The sequence below is a fragment of the Schistocerca serialis genome, chromosome 5, assembly GCF_023864345.2.
Source record: "Schistocerca serialis cubense isolate TAMUIC-IGC-003099 chromosome 5, iqSchSeri2.2, whole genome shotgun sequence".
Taxonomy (NCBI): Eukaryota; Metazoa; Arthropoda; class Insecta; order Orthoptera; family Acrididae; genus Schistocerca; species Schistocerca serialis.
In genome coordinates, this window is record NC_064642.1 from 31,479,087 (window position 1) to 31,497,422 (window position 18,336).

Sequence of the window (18,336 nt, forward strand, 5' to 3'; positions counted from 1 at the left end):
AGATGTAGAAACTATACTGCTTTAGGTCTCAGGACGCTCCATATCAGGGCTATTATTTCACAAAGAGCTGACGAACATGCCAAATAAATGGGTATTGAATTTTTTGTAAATCCATACTGGTTGGAACATTTCAAGAGAAAGAATGGATTAGTGTTATAAATGGTTTGTGGCAAAGCTAACCAAATTTTGTCAGCTATGACTACAGATTGATTGCAGTAATATTGGCTTCAATCCTGGGACAAAATGAGAAGTTTTCAACACCTAAAAGTGTGGCTTATTTTATCATTGCTTGCCTCATATTTAAGAGACAATCTAGTTCTGGGAAGAAGGAAAGGGAGGGGGGGGGGGGGGAGAGGGGGAGAGCAGGAAGAATCCAAATCTATCAGGAAATAATTACAGTATTGGTGCAATTCAATTCTGACAGATTTTAAAAACTACCTTGAAATATACAACAAAAATTACAAGATAGTCACTGTGTTCTGTAAGACAGTACGCACAAGATGTGCACAAATATAAGTGTAATGACACAAAATACCTGACTCGATTGAGAATTTATTGGTAGGGAGAGTTGAAAATGTTATCTTGGATGGAGAGTCATTATCATAGGTGTGTCCCATGGGACCATTGCTGTTCAACTTGTATATAAACGACCAGGCAGACAATATTAATAGTAAATTCAGATTGTTTCCAAATCATACAGTTATGCATAATGAACTACTGTCTGAAAAAAGCAGTATAAATATCTAGTCAGATCTTAATATGAATTCCAAGTGCAGCAAAGACTGAAAACTTGTTTTAAATGTCCACAATTGTAAAATTGTGCACTTCACAAAACACAGAAATGTAGTAACCTATGACTAAAGCATCAGTAGGTCACAATTTGGAATCAGCCAACTCATATAAATACCTCCAAGTAACAGTCTGTAGGGATACGAAACAGTTTGATCACAGAGGCTCACAAGTAGATAAAGTAGGAGGCATACTTTCTTCTACTGGGAAAAAACAGCCAGTCTGCAACAAGATTGCTTACAAATCACTTGCCCAACCTATATTAGAACACTGGTCAAGTGCATAGGATGCTTAACAAATTGGACTACTATCAGGAGATAATGAACATGTATGAAGTAGGGCAGCAACAATAGTCACAGATCTGTTTTACTGACAGAAGATCACCATGGAATGACGAAATACTTACATTGGCAGACTTCTGAAGATAAATGCCAGTTATCCTGCAAAAGTCTACTTACAAAGTCTGAAGAGATAGTGTTCTTTCACAAAACTAAATGTTTCTTTCATTCCCAATTGATCTTCAAACTTCGTTTTAACGAACATCTAAAATTCTTCATCAAAAGATGCAGTCAATAAAAAAATTTAATATAGCAAATTTAAGTTGATCTTCAAATTCTAAACAATGCAGCCATATGGGTTCAAGAACAATGGTGTACTCAGGTCTAAATCCAACATGAAGAATCATCATAATACATACAGGTGAACTGCTATTGTACAGCTTCATTAAGAGGTGCACAGCTATGTGTTTATGTCAAAAAAGAAACACAATTCATTGTGTGACTGGGCCTTACTGCACTTAGAGATGATAAACATCAAACTAATCGAACTTGGTATATTTTTATTTGTTTGTACCAATCACCTAGTGGTAGAGTAGATACTTTTTTTAAAATGATGTTCTAGACAAATTGACGGCTCTCATAAATAAGATAATGTTATGTGCAGGCACGAATATCATATATGAAATCAGTAGTATCCTTATAAAAATTTTGAAATCTCACAGTTAATCAAGTGTGTAATGAGGGCAACTGAACTTTCAATATCAGTACTTGCTCATGTAATTAAAAATATATATTAAAATCTCTAAACAATTTGACAAAATTATATGAATCAACACTGGCTTGGAAAAAGCCATCAAACAAGGGGCCTGCAAAATACTTCTTCAAAATATAAGTTATTATCAAACCCAGCAGGGCAAAAGTGTATACAAAAAGAAGTTGGATTCAAACTTCCAGTAAAAGGGAGTGGATAATAATAGGTATTATACAGTCCCCCTAGACACTAAGTTATTTCAGTTACATGAAAAAGCATACAATGAGTTATAAATTGTTGTAAGAGACTGTATATTGCAGCTGTACCAACGTGAAAATAAGTCTTATGTTTACCGAAAATCATTCGACAAACCCAAAGACGCTCTCTGATATTTTAAAAATTTTAGAAGACAAAGTGAACTTGCAGTGTTCAAGAATAAAGTAAACTGTCTGGCAAAAACTGAGGTACCCAGAAGAGGAGGAGGAGCAATAAAACTCCACAGGTTGAGAGGCTAATAATGTTATTATTACAAAATCAAGTCAAATTTTCAAAGAATTTGCCGCCTGTCTCCAGTTATCAGTACAATGTTGCACCCCTGCCAGTCTGGATATGTGCACTGATTTAGTTGGGAATGGTGTCACAAAGCCATTGTATCCTTTCCTGGCATAAGCTGGCCTACAACAGTTGTAACTCGTCCTTGATATCCTGGATACTGGCACTGGGACAGAGTTCACATCAAAACTGGTCCCATACATGTCCTACCGAGGACAGATCTAAACTTCACACAGCAGTTCATAGACACACATACTTCTGAAAAACGGCACCACAATACTGTCACATGAGAGGTAATGTACGAGGACGCAGGATATCCCTGACATACTACTGTGTCGTCAGAGTCCTCTTGATCATTACCAGCCACGACCTGAATACGTATCTGATGGCTCCCCATACCCCAATGCTAGGAATACTGCTGTCCCTCTCCAAAATACTGGAGGAATGGGACTTCTCGCCAGGTTGCTGCCATACTCATCAATGATGGTCATTTGGGGCAGTGCAGAATGCGAGTTTCTTGCGGAACACAATGCGATGCCATTCATTAGAAGTCCATGCTTCCTGGTCACAGCTTCATTCCAGATAATGCCATTAATGGAAGTCTACACACGGGATAGTAATTCCCTACAAAGGCTGTTGCTTGTCTCCGATCAATAGTGCAGTATGACACAGAATTTTGGAGGGATTACAGTGTGCTTGCTGCACAATACAGTTTCCCTCTCTTGTGGTGGATGGACCAGATACTTGATGATGAGTATGCTGAAATGTCAGAATAACTGCACCTTACAGCTGTAGACTTCTTCACCACAACACCTTCTTCAGTGATAACTAGCACATTACAATAGTATTTGATCTGTACTAAATGAGATAAACTTCTTATTGCAAATTATGTGTACAATGAATCTTCAGTTACATAACAGAAACACATGACATACAGTTAATTTATGGAATTTTACTGGACAATGGTTTGTTTCTGTACAGATCTCTCAAATAACCGTGATTATCACAATCACCATTATTCCGTGGTCTGCAGCACATTTCCTAGCCAGAATAGCAAGGGAACAGAATAACTGACCAAACAGCAGCTGCCATAATGCGCAGAGAGACTGGTCTTGTTGTCCCGTCTTGCAAATGTGCTGCATCTTCCATATCTGTGCTCATGCATAACAGAAGGAAAATTCACACACATTACATGAGTTGAAACTTATCCCTTAAATATAGAGAAAAACACATGCCAAAATCATCATTCATCAGGCACAGAGACATGGGGCAACACATAATTTTCCCCAAAATGATATTTTACACCACAATGCCTGCCCTCACATTCAGATGACTGCCACATCAGAATGCCCCAAAAATATGGATACTGCATGATTCAACTGGCCTGCCAAATAGAGATTTACAATGAAGCCCCTTTCAAACTCTTGTCAGGTGCTGATACGAGAGTGGCCCCTTATGTGCCCGACCCAACAAAGAAAACACAAAAATTTTGGAAAAAAAGGTATTTATTTTTCTGCATATTCTCCTTTCAGCTCTATACACTTTGCCCTTTTTATACCCTTTTTATAATGAGAACTGTCTAACTCCTCAAAATAGCCATTAACTGCCAATATCACATCTTCATTTGTTGAAAATCTTTGACCACCAAGCCATTTTTTCAAGTTTGGGAACAGAAAATAATTCGAGGGGGCTAAATCTGATGATGAGGGTGCATGAGGTAGCAATTCAAACTTCAGTTCATTAATTTTGGCCATTGCAATAACGGACTTTGTGACAATGTTCACCTTCTTTATCTCTTCATTGATTGTCTTTGGTGTCGACGTACTGGCCGAAAAAATAGGGGGCGGAAGTGCAACTACTGTCTACTGTAAATGATGCAGCTGACAGCTGCAAAGTTGCGTTTCACAGTCTTTTAATTTCACTGTTCACAACCCCCCAATATTACACAGTTATATGGCCAATGCTCTATTGCTTAACTTTAGATAGCCTCATTAAAAGGTTGCAGGTGAACATCTACATACTGCTACAATAGTAACACCTATGAGCAGTGAAAACCTAACCACAAAGTTCACAGCTCTTGAAGAATAAAAAGGTATGTATGGAGCAGACACTGTCATTGTTTTAACACACGGCCTAATTGTGTAACACTTATCTTAGAGTTACATTGAAGCACTGTTGTTGTTCTAACCAACACAGGTTTCTCGTCTAGGCCATGGACTGACTGTCTCAGGACCAAAAATTGGTCCCTTATACATCATATCTTCACAATAATAGGTGCTGAAACTACACATTGTTCGAAGTTCAATTTACAGAAATTATAATTAAAACTTGACTCATTAAATTAACTGAATACATCAAAAAATTCATTCCTTTCAACAGTTTCTTCTACTACAAGAATTAGGACGAATTATTTGTTTAAATGATGAAATCAACAAATATTGTTATGCAAACAATACTTTTGACAAAACTGTTAATTACTTTGGAATTAATTAAGGGCTGGCTTTGCTAACATGTTTTTGAGCAGAGCCAAATAAATACTTAAAGTATGCTATTTTTTCGTGTCCCAAATATTTATAATTAGTACAGACTTTATATTTGTTTATATGTCAACAATAGAATTTAAGTTATGTAACAACTACTGATTTCACCCTATAATGAAAGTAGTAACTAGGAATAGTCAAACTAAATTATAAAATCAATTACATACATAAAACTAAACACAAAATTAGATCTGGTGTTATATTCTTTAAAACTGAGGACCAACCTTTCTCTTTTATGGGAATGCAGATTATACTCATGTATGTTAATAGTAATTACTTAAAACTTAAAAAATGAATATAAGTAGGGAGATGGCAGAACAAGAGTGGAAGTAAAACTATCTCAGCTTGCTTCATCACAACTTGTGAGCTGGGCACTGTCCTGAAGAAACAACACTTTCTTCTTGGCCGAATGCAGCTGTTGCTTGATTTCTTAGTCAAATGTTGCAATAATTTCACATAATACTCACTGTTGATAGTTTTTCCTTTTTCAAGACATTCAATGAAAATTATCCCATGTGCATCCCAAAAAACCGACAACAGGACCTTGCCTGCAGATGAAACGGTTTTTGTCTGCTTTGTAGTTGGTTCCCCAATTTGTGTCCATTGTTTTGATTGTTATTTTGTCTCAGTAGTGAAGTGGTGGCCCCATGTTTCATCCATGGTTATGAAACAGTGCAAAAAATCAGCTTTTTTGCTCCAAAACTTCACTAAACAAACACTCAACTGAAACATCTTCACAACACTTATTTTTTCTTGAGTGTGAGCAAATGTAGCACAAACCTTGCACACAGTTTTCTCATGTCCAAATTTTCAGATAATATGCAATGTACTGCACTTTTTGAAATGCCTACCATGTCTGCTAGCTCTTGCACTTTCAGTCGATGATCATCCAGTACTGCTTTGTGAATTTTCTTCACCATTTATGGAGTCATCACCTCATTTAATCAACCACTGCGAAGCTCCTCTTAGCAGTTCATACGGCCTCATTTAGACTCAGCTACCCAACATTTTACTGTTGCCAATGAAGGAGCAGTCTCTCCCAAAGTAGAATCTAGCTCAGTTTTAATATGGGTTGCGCATCAGCCTTTCAAAAACAAATTGTATCAAATAACAAAGACCAATTTTCTCCATTTTCACAAGTTCACTCACAACATACACTATTGATGGCTGCCCAAAAAATACTAAACAACGCGGCATCTTCAAATTTGAAACATATGCTTCATAGATTGTATACTTCCTAAGCCAGAGATATTTTTCAACAATGATTGACATCTCTTGCTCAGGCCGGGTACTTATGGGATCACCCTAGTAACACTGTCTCACAGACGTACATGGCATCTCTGTCTTCTTTACACTGACCACTCAACATTTATGCTGATCATGCTTCTTATGCACCCTACCAGCCCTGGTAACGACACCGAAAACAACACTAATGCGCTTTGGTAGCCATTCTACCTATCAAAGAGAACTGCAGCTCTTAAATGGAAACACTAGCTGATGGTATGTATATGTATGAAGTTAGACTGATCTCTGACCATGTCTTCTGGGTGCTCACTATTTTTGTTGGATAGTGTACATGCTATAACTGAGAAAAGAAGAAGGGCCATTGGAGCACCGACATCTAACAAATGAAAAGCAAGTACCATATGACACTATGGTGGTTCTCGGGGATATAAAAAACTCTCCAACCTGTTCACCTACTCCTCCTGCCTTAGATTACCACTATCCACCACCTCTACAAGAGCCTCCATCAAACCTCCCCAAAATCCCCTCATAGCCAACAAATCTATCTCGCAGACCTATACTACATTTACCACACACTCAGAAACTCACTCCAATCATCATATAGATTCTAAAACCTAAACAGACCAATACAGAGTCATGAACATCTTCTGAAAAAGCTTACATCCCACAGAAGTATCACTCTATTCCAAATGCCTTACCTTTACCCCACTCCCAAGTTCTATCATTCTGAACTTGCTAAAACCTTTTTCTCCTTCTGCTGGTCTCTACAGTGGAAACACTTTTCACCACCAGCCCTCCCAATCAGGCTCAATCCAAATGCAAAATTAACCCTGCCTGGTTCAGTGCAGTCTCCCATCCAACTGTGATCCACCCTCACTGCCCATAAATCACCTCTGTTAACTTTCCAAATTTCTTAACGTAAAACCTTGTCTCAGAATCATTGCCCAAATTTCTTAATGGAAACCAAACTTACATCTTCAGAAAGAACTGCAATCCACCACCTGAAAACTGATCCTGACCATAAAATCCTTCCTGCTGGCAAAGGCCTCACCACTGTAGGTATCAACAGCAGGGATTATCTGGTGGCAGGATTCCACCAGCTGTCAGACACGTCCACCTACAAACTCTGCCACTGTGACACCAATCCAGAAATGCAGCAAGATATTCAGTCCCTCCTCAAATCCTTAGGCACATGCCAGAACCTCTCCCCTAAGTCTGTTTCTCTCCTAACCCCTACCACTCCCCACACTCCTATCTTCTACATGCTTCCTATTTCATAAACCTAACCATACAGGATGACACATTAAGGCTTATTACGGTACCATTACAAAGAGGTTCTTTGCTCTTGTGAGCCAACACCTTCAGTCTATTAAGCATGACCTACACATTCCTATATAAAAGACACCAATCATTTTTCCGCCAATTCTTCACAATTCTTGCCCTTTTAGCACCTGGGACCTTGCTTCTCACAGTTTATGCCACGTCCCTCTATACTAACCTCCTCAATGCCCCTGGTCTTCCTGCTACTGAACACTGCATTTCCCAATGCTTGACTGTCCCCATACCTGCAACCTCCTTCCTGGTCACCATGAACAGCAGTATACTTGCCCACAATTACTTCTCCTTTGAAGGTATCACCTACAAACAAATCCATAGTACAGCAAAGGGCATCCACATGGCACCATCATATGCCAAGCTTTTAATGGGCCTCACTTATTATTAATGGGCTGTCGAGAGGCATCCTTCTTAACCACCCAGAACCCCAAACACCTCACCTGGTTCACATTTGATTATGGAATCTTCATGATGTGGACTGAGGGTGAGGACACCCTATTCACATTCCTCCAATACTTCAACCGCTTCTCCCCCATTTGCTTCACCTGGTCCTCCTCAAACCAACAAGCCACTGTCCTCGGTGTTCCACATCAAGGATAGCTACTCAGTACCTCCATCCACATGAAACCAACTAACAGCCAACAATACCTTGATTTGGACAGCTGCCACCCATACCATACCAAGAAGTCCCTTCCATGTAGCCTAACCACTAGTGGTTGTCGCAACTATAGTGATGAGCGGCCCCTCTCCAAATATGCCCAGTGTCTCACTCAGGGCTTCACTGAGTGAAATTACCCTCCCAACCTTGTTCAGAAAGAGATCACTGGTACTTTGGCTCTCCAATTACCTACCTTCTCCCACAAATCCACTGTCCAGCCGCAAAGGTGCACTCCTCTCATGACTCGGTACCATCCAGGACTGAAACAACTCCATCACATTCTGCACCAGGATTCTGACTACCTCTCATCATGCCCTGAAAGGAGGAATATCCTGCCCCCTATCCTTGCTAACCCTCTCACACTGGTATTCCACCATCCACCAAATCTATGCAATCTTCCTATCCAGTCCCACTCCACCTCTGCTCCCAACCTTGCTCGTAGCTCATATCCTTGCAATAGGCCTAGATACTAGACCTGTTCTCTCACTGCCACTTACTCCATTCCTGTCACAGGCATCCCCCATCCCATCAAACACAGGACTTCATGTGACCTACAAACTAAGCTGCAACCACTGTGCAGTTTTCTCCATGGACATGAAACTAATAAGCTGTATGTCCAAATGAGGACCACTGCCAGACTGTGGGCAAGGGAAAGCTCAACCGAGGGTTGCTGAACATACAGCCCAACAAGATGTGCTTCACCTAAAGGACTGAATTACGGCTTGGAACATATAGATTCTTCCTACCAACACTAGCTTTTCTGAATTGTGCGGGTGGGATATCTTTCTGCAACACATCCTTCATTCCTGTAACCCACCTCACCTCAGTCTTCACTAGTTTCTATCATCCACTTACCTGTTTTCGTCCCTGCTCACACTCCAGAACTACACATGCTTTCTATTCTGTCAACACACCTACAGGCTTTTCCACTTCTCTACCTCTCCTCCCCCTTTTTGGCTCCCCTCCCCTTGTCCCTATATCCAGCACAGTTTCCTAACTCTGCACTTAGCACCTGCATTCCACCATGTCCCTGCACACTCTCACATGTAGCACAGCATCTTCCCTAAACCCTACCCGGCTATCCCTCTCCCTCTCTGCCTCATGCCATTTCCATAACCCCCCCCCCCCTCCCACCACCACTCCAGATTGCTGCTCACACCAAACATAGTTGCAGTCTACAGTCAGGCCACAGTCACCAGAGACAGTGGTCACATGTGCACAAATTGTGCTGATGTGAAAGTGTGTGTGTATTTTATTTCTGAAGGAGGTCTTTTTGGTCTGAAAGCCTAAATGTTTAGCAGTCTTTTTTGTTGTGCCTCCTCTATGAGGTAAGCAGCGATCTACCCTTTTCATAATATTGTTGTTATTACATCCTGGACATTCCAAAAAAATGGTTAAAATGGCTCTGAGCACTATGGGACTTAACTTCTCAGGTCATCAGTCCCCTAGAACTTAGTACTACTTAAACCTAACTAACCTAAGGACATCACACACATCCATGCCCGAGGCAGGATTCGAACCTGCGACCATAGTGGTCGCATGATTCCAGACTGTAGTGCCTAGAACCGCTTAGCCACTCAGGCAGGCGGACATTCCATTATTTCAATATTTCCAGTACCTCTAACAGAAAATCTAAAAGTAAATACTGCTCCATGTGTTCGTTAATAATGCACTGTGGACATGAATAAAGTATATGATGATGTCACATCTCTACCAACATTCATTACAGGTAACAACATATGTTGTTACAAACATAGCTAGATTACCAACCAAATGTATCAGTGAATGATTTCTTGGTGGTGGTGGTGGTGGTGGTGGTGGTGGTGGTGGTGGTGGTGGTTAGTGTTTAACGTCCAGTCGACAACAAGGTCATTAGAGACGGAGCGCAAACTCGGGTTAGGGAAGGATTGGGAAGGAAATCGGCCGTGTCCTTTCAAAGGAACTATCTCGGCATTCGCCTGAAACGATTTAGGGAAATCACGGAAAACCTAAATCAGGATGGCCGGAGACGGGATTGAACCGTCGTCCTCCCGAATGCGAGTCCAGTGTGCTAACCACTGCGCCACCTCGCTCGGTAATGATTTCTTCATCACCATGACAGAAGAAAGCAATACAAATTGTTAACAGTACTAGTTTCTTTCCTGGCATGACGGAGATAGTCAATAGCTAATTTGTTCTGCAAGGTGCTACAGCTAACCAGCACTGTTATCTTCAAGTGCTAAAATGAAAGTGAGTAGTACTCTGTAAAAAATGTCTGTATGGAGGTGATCAATGGATTGGCTTCTAGACCATGGAAATTCTTCCACTCAAACGGCTCTGGATGTTGAACAGCTTCTGACAAAAATAAAATGAAAACTTTTGGCGAGCACCTTCCTCTCGGGATCTGTGACTTTTCCTGCTTCCTAGTGTTAAAAGGGATCTATTTCTGGCTACAGAAGAAAGGAGACAAATTGTGCCACGTATATTAAACAGAGTTTTATAAAATGAGCATTCTGACCACACTGAAGTTTCTGCATGGGTGATTGTTGGTCAGATGATCAAAATAGTGTGTCATAGACAAACCTAGTATATTGACTTCTCACTAGTGCCTGTCTGCTTAGCAACAAGGAAAGAATTCAGGTGACTTTTGGGACCTCCTGTTCAAGTTGACCAACTCTGTGTCATCAAATAATCACAGTAACAGGTACCATTAATCATCTGGCTAGAACCCAGTCCCACATACCATTCCTACATTGTTGCTTGGCTCATCAAATTCCCCCAAATGGCCTTACCATCAAATTACGTATCTCCAGCTGCCACCCCTGCTTCCACAATGACCTCCACCTGTTCAGATTCTGCCAATCCTTAGTCTTCACCAACATAGTCCTGCAAAACCATATCAACTACGCCCAAACCTCATTGCAGTACCTTCTCTCCATCTGCAAAATTCTCCTGCTATGCAATCCCAAATTCCTGGAACCCATAACACACATTGAAACTGAATATAGATTTAAGTATTTTAAGTCTTTAGTACAGAGCGAGCACAAGATGAATATAGTTAGCAGATCCAGAAGGGTGTAAGTTGCCGCAGTTATTCAGAGATGATGAGGTTTGTGCAGGATAGAGTAACAGGGGGAGCTACACCAAGCCAATCTTTGAACTGAATACCACAACTACATGAACAACATGGTACATTTTGAGCTATGGGGTCTCATCTTCAGCATCTGATCAAGAACCTGTAGATGAACTCCAAGGGCTCGAATTGCATTGTGTGTTGAAATAAATATCACGATTCGTGACTAAAGCAGTTCATTTCCTTTCCTTTTCTTTTTTTTTAAAATTAAAATATTGTGTTCTGCTGATACTGAAGCATTTCAAAAATAGCTTTTGGATTTTGAAATATGAAAACTAACAGCTTCTTGATTTTATTTATGTTTCTTGGTTCTGCAAATGGTATAATAGTTCTAATGCTACAATAGTCCTAACATCAACGGAAAAAGAAGGTGAAAAGAAAAGTGAACACAAAATGTATATGTACTGATCTTAACATGAAGATGATAAATTAATCTACACCTTCTGCGACCTTTTCATTAGTCTTGAAACACGCCTAACAATACTACATTAAAATCAAACATTAAATAACTGTTTTATTAACTCAATAATGAGATGTCTTACTTTAACTCTTGATCAAAAAATGAATAAATCAATCAATTTCAATTTAGCAAACCCATATTCGAAAACAATGACCTATTCTGTAGAAAAGTTATATTCATCACAGTATTAAGTCACATATAAATGGGTTAACTCAAATCTCTTTGTGATAATTATGCTTCTTAATATGATATTTTTACTCAGTTATGAACTAAACACTACATTACCTGTAATCAACTGCACAGTCCCAGAGATGCATGTGCAACTCAGTTATAACTCCAGGAGGATCATATCCTGCAACTGGGTAATCTCTGACATCAAAGAAGTCCACAAACTGTGTGAACCAGCTTGTACTACTAGCACACATTCGGTGCCTTAATGTGGCCCCACGAAGACCTGCTGCTACTCGGAATGTCTGGAAATACAGTCAACATATAAAACTGCAAGAAGTTTTATTTTTCTCCTTATAAAAATCCAAATTTATAAATAATCAAACAAAAGTTAACAATCATAGGAGATATAAGAAATAACAAAGAGCGTTAACATGAAAGACATAACAACAAAAAGGCAACAAAGTATGGAAAAAAAACCAGGAAAATAGGAAAGCTGTGATAGATAAAAAAAGGAGTCCACTGAAACAATACTGAACAATGGCACCAGTCAGTAATACTGGTGTTTTATTACACTACACTATGCACTTATGGTCCTGTGGGCCCATCGAGAGGTGTTTTTTTTTTTTTTTTTTTTTTTTTTGTGGTTTTCGGGCGCACAACTTCAGTGGTCATTAGCGCCCTGACTACTCTAAGAATGCACCGCGAGGCACAAGTTGACAACAACAACTAAAAGGGAAAACACAATAAAAGACAGACTGACAGGCATAGGACTAAAAAACATCATCAAATGTCCTTAGCGAGGTTTGTCAAATTGATAAAACAAAGAACACGAGCAGCTGCTCGTGGGTCATCCGCTAAAATGGCATCTAAAGTATTAGGCAGGTTAAGATCGAGGCGCAGTGTGTTAAGATCTGGACAGGACATTAAAATGTGTCTAACCGTCAGCAAGTGCCCACATGGGCAGAACGGCGCCGGCGCAGCCGTCAGCAGATGGCGATGGCTGAACCGGCAGTGTCCAATTCGTAACCTTGCTAAAACGACCTCCTCCCGCCGAGAAGGGCGTGAGGAGGACGTCCAAGCCACGGGAAGAGGTTTTAAGGCCCGAAGCTTGTTGTCGGTAAGTGCAGCCCAATCGGCATGCCACAGCGACACAACGCGCCGACAAATGACCCTGCTAAAATCGGACGAAGGGACACAACAAGAAGCTGTCCGAGGCTGGAGGACCGCAGCCTTGGCCGCGGCATCTGCAGCTTCGTTCCCAGGGATACCGACATGGCCAGGAACCCACATAAAGCTAACCGGCGTACCGACGTCCACCAGCTGCTGAAGAGAGCGTTGGATCCGGTGAACGAAAGGGTGAACCGGGTACGGATCACTGAGGCTCTGGATGGCGCTCAGGGAATCTGAGCAGATGACATAAGCAGAATGTCGGTGGCGGCAGATGTAAAGAACAGCCTGGTAAAGGGCAAAGAGCTCAGCTGTGAAGACCGAACAATGGCCATGGAGCCGGTATTGGAAACTTTGTGCCCCAACAATAAAGGAACACCCGACCCCGTCATTGGTCTTAGAGCCATCTGTATAAATTAAAGTCATGTCGATGAACTTCGAACGAAGTTCCTAAAAACGGGAGTGGTAGACCGAACCGGGGGTGACCTCTTTTGGGAGCGAGCTGAGGTCGAGGTGAACGCGGACCTGAGCCTGGAGCCAAGGTGGCGTGCGGCTCTCGCCCACTCGAAAGGTTGCAGGGAGTGAAAAATGAAGGTGTTGAAGGAGGCGACGAAAGCGAACTCCAGGGGGTAGCAAGGCAGAGACATACAACCCGTATTGAAGGTCAAGAGAGTCGTCAAAAAAGGAACGATAAGACGGATGGTCGGGCATTGACAGTAGCCGACAGGCATACCGACAAAGCAGTGTATCGCGCCGGTAGGTGAGTGGCAATTCGCCAGCGTCAGCATGAAGACTCTCTACGGGACTGGTATAAAATGCTCCGATCGCAAGTCGTAAACCCCGATGTTGTATGGAGTTGAGGCGGCGTAAGATGGATGGCCGTGCAGAGGAGTATACGAAGCTCCCATAATCCAGCTTGGAGCGGACGATCGACCGATATAGACAAAGTAGGACGGTTCGATCCGCTCCCCACGACATACCACTGAGAACACGGAGGACATTTAAAGAACGGGTACAACGGGCGGCCAAATATGACACATGTGGAGACCAGCTAAGTTTCCTGTCAAAGGTAAGGCCTAAAAATTTGATTGTCTCCACGATTGGGAGAGCAACGGGACCGAGTCGTAAGGACGGTGGGAGAAACTCTTTGTAGCGCCAGAAGTTAATACAGACCGTCTTCTCGGCAGAAAAACGGAAGCCATTGGCGACACTCCAGGAGTAAAGACGGTCAAGAGAACGCTGAAGACAGCGCTCCAGGACACGTGTACACTGCGCGTTGCAGTAGATGGTAAAATCGTTCACGAAAAGGGAGCCTGATACATCAGCTGGGAGGCAATCCATTATTGGATTGATCGCGATGGCGAAGAGAGCGACGCTCAAAACTGAGCCCTGTGGCACCCCATTCTCCTGGCGAAAGGTGTCGGACAGGACAGATCCCACACGTACCCGAAACTGTCGATCCAGTAAAAAGGAACGAATAAAAAGAGGGAGGCGACCGCGAAGGCCCCATGTATGCATGGTGCGGAGAATGCCCGCCCTCCAACAGGTGTCATAAGCCTTCTCCAAATCAAAGAACACAGCCGCGGTCGGGCGCTTCCGCAAGAAGTTATTCATAATGAAGGTCGACAAGGTAACCAGATGGTCAACAGCAGAGCGGCGCCTACGAAATCCACATTGTACATTGGTAAGTAGGCGTCGAGACTCGAGCAGCCAAACCAATCGAGAGTTAACCATTCGCTCCATCACTTTACAGACACAGCTGGTAAGCGAGATAGGTCGATAACTGGAAGGCAAGTGCTTGTCCTTCCCCGGCTTAGGAATCGGGACAACGATAGACTCGCGCCAGCATGCGGGAACATGTCCCTCAATCCTGATGCGATTGTATGTAAGAAGAGGAAAACCTTTACCCACAGGAGAAAGGTTCTTCAGCATCTGAATATGAATAGAATCAGGCCCTGGAGCGGAGGACCGTGATCGGCCAAGTGCGGTTTCGAGTTCCCGCATGGTGAATGGGGCATTATAACTTTCACAATTCGAGGAGCGGAAGTCAGGTGGCCTAGCCTCCTCTGCCTGTTTGCGGGGGAGGAAGGCAGGGTGGTAATGAGCGGAGCTCGAAACCTCGGCGAAAAAGCGGCCGAAGGCATTGGAGACAGCCTCAGGGGCCACAAGGACTTCATTCGCGACCTTCAAGCCAGAAACTGGGGAGCCGGCGCAGGCTACCCCAGACAACAGAAGAAGGAGTAAAACTGTTGAAGGTGCTTGTGAAAGCAGCCCAGCTGGCTTTCTTGCTTTCTTTAATAATACGACGACACTGAGCACGTAATCGTTTATAATTAATACAATTCGCCACTGTAGGGTGGCGTTTAAAGGTGCGTAAAGCACGTCGACGAGCACGTAAAGCGTCTCTACATGCTGCGGTCCACCAGGGGACCGGTACGCGACGTGGAGAAGAAGTAGAGTGAGGGATGGAATATTCAGCAGCAGCGAGAATGACTTCCGTGAGGTGTGCGACCTGACGATCGCAGCTTGTGAAGGTTTGATCCTGAAAGGTCGCCCTGGAAGAGAAGAGCCCCCAGTCTGCCTTGGAGATGGCCAACTAGAGGAGCACGGAGAGGGCGGACAGTCATCGTCCATGGGGTCTATAGGGTCATCGGCCATCTCGGGAGGATGGCCGGGAGGGGGAGCTTCCTCCGCCGGTGAACGGCCAGATGTTCGGCTACCAGCGGTGCGGCCAGGCGAAACGGACGACGGCCTGGGGCGGCAACCGCTGGGTGGCGCAGGAGAAGAAAGGCGCCGCGGCGGAGAAGGAGAACTGTGCTTCCTATGCGCCTTTTTAGAAGGACGTTTGGTGGAAGTACCGGTCGAAGGCTGGGAGGTCGAGGGACGGAGGAAGTCTGCACGGGATGGTTCCTTCTTGAAGGCCCGTGCATCTGACTTCGGGGTCTTCGACTTAGCAGAAACTGAGGAAGTGGCTGGTGTCTGTGGGGTGACGGGAGGAAGAGGAGACGTAGACCGCGCGATCTTAGCACTGGCCGAACGGACGACCGTGGTGCTGAAGGTCAGATCGCATGTCTGGGTTGCTACCTCCCGGGTAGTCCGAGGAGAGGCGAGGACAGTGCTGTATTTCCCCGCTGGGAGCAGCGTGGGCTTCCTACTAGCCAATAGCTTGCGAGCAGCCCAGGTGGACACTTTCTCTTTGACTCGAATTTCCTGGATACAGCGTTCTTCCTTATAGACAGGACAGTCGCGGGAGGATGCGGCATGGTCACCCTGACAGTTCACACAACGAGGAGACGGAGGTGGACAGTCACCCTCATGGGCATCCCTGCCACAAGTGACACATTTAGCCGCATTGGAGCAAGACTGTCGAGTGTGATTGAAACGCTGACACTGGTAGCAGCGCGTAGGTGTCGGGACATAGGGGCGAACAGAAATAACCTCGTAGCCCGCCTTGATGCGCGATGGCAGCTTAACACTATCGAAGGTCAAGAAAAGTGTCCGGGTCGGTACAAGGTCATTGTTGACCTTTTTCATGACCCGATGGACAGCCGTCACACCCTGCTCAGCGAGGAAAGATTGAAGCTCCTCGTCAGTCAAGCCGTCGAGGGAGCTACTATGGACTACACCACGAGACGAATTCAAAGTGCGGTGGGCCTCCACCCGGACAGGGAACGTGTACAAGAGTGTGGCCCGAAGCAGTTTTTGCGCCTGAAAGGCACTCTCAGTTTCTAGTAATAAGGTACCGTTACGCAACCTGGTACAAGATTTGACAGATCCGGCTATGGCATCTACGCCCTTCTGAATGACGAAAGGGTTGACAGAGGAAAAATCCTTTCCGTCCTCAGATCGAGAAACTACGAGGAACTGTGGGGCAGGCGGTAGTACTTTTGTCACTGTTGGCTGGTCACGTTTCCGTTTGTGGGTCGAAGTCGAAAGCGATGGAGTAGAATCCATTGCGGAGGAATCCCCCATGATTGCCAGCGTCTCCGATGGCGCGCTCCTTCCTTGTGGGGACCCTCTCAGAGGACACTCCCGCCTTAGGTGAATGTTTACACCTCAGGTCACACCTCCCGAGAAACAGACGGAGGGACCAATCGGCATGGTCAGAAGGTATCAGCTCAGGCAATCACCCCTCCCCAGGCCTGGCCTTTACCAGGGGGTACGCGCGTGCCTTACATGTCTACCCAGGGCGGGGACTTACGCGTTACCCCGTCACCGGCTACGCGTGCGAACGCGTGGGTCGGCCTTCAGACACGCACAGGGAGGAAGGAAGAAGAGGAAAAAGAAGAGAGAGAGAGGGAGAAAGAGGACAGACTGTCTCAAATGCCGAGGCGGAGACCAGAGAAGGCAAGGAGAAGAAGGCAATGAGAAGGCAAGGAGAAGAAGGCAATGAGAAGGAAAGGAGAAAAAGGCAATGAGAAGGAAAGGAGAAAAAGGCAATGAGAAGGCAAGGAGAAAAAGGCAATGAGAAGGCAAGGAGAAAAAGGCAATGAGAAGGCAAGGAGAAGTCAAGGGAAAGAGTAAGGAAGACAGTGAAGTGGAGAAGAGCAAGGAAAGGAACCAACAAAAGGAAGGAAGAAACGAGAAGTGAAAAACCAAAGAGACCACGATTATAGGTCGTGAAACCGTCCGTCTCCGGACGCAGGCGCTAACTACCCCCGTGAGGGGGATGGACTCCTTTTAGTCGCCTCTTACGACAGGCAGGAATACCTCGGACCTATTCTAATCCCCGGACCCGCAGGGGGGCATCGAGAGGTGTATTTTGATATTTACCATAAGCCCTGAAATGCATAGTACAGCTCAATGAAACACAAATATTTGTGACTGAGCATGTTGTTCAATATACTTTCAGTATATTTAGCACAGTTACATCCACAACTGCGAAACACAGATCAAATTAAAGAAAATGAGTACTTAAGATAAACATTACTGTTCATAATGGAAAGCCATAAGTCAGGGAGAACAGAAAGGAGAACTTTGGTAAGAAAGGTGGGATCTGGAAAGGAAATGAGGAAAGGTACAATACAAACTGGGAACAGTGGTCGTGGAAGGTACAATACAAAAGGTCTTGATGGGATTCCAATTCGGTTTTACAGAGAGTACTCTACTGCATTGGCTACTACTTAGCTTGCATTTATCACTAATCTCTTGCCCAACGTAAAGTCCCGAGCGACTGGAAAAGAGCGCAGGTGACGCCTGTATATAAGAAGGGTGGAAGGACAAATCCTCAAAATTACAGACCAATATCCTTAACATCGGTTTGTTGCAGGATTCTTGA

At 43.8% G+C, this 18,336-nt stretch overlaps 1 protein-coding gene across 1 annotated transcript in view; it reads right to left on the bottom strand.

Moving 5' to 3' along the window:
• Positions 1 to 18,336, bottom strand: part of LOC126482334 (autophagy-related protein 2 homolog A) — a 485,244-nt gene that overhangs the window by 189,272 nt on the left and 277,636 nt on the right. Inside the window, exon 23 of the mRNA XM_050106397.1 lies at positions 12,006 to 12,193. Within this exon, the coding sequence (XP_049962354.1) occupies positions 12,006 to 12,193 (188 nt within the window). The remainder of the gene's footprint in view (positions 1 to 12,005; positions 12,194 to 18,336) is intronic.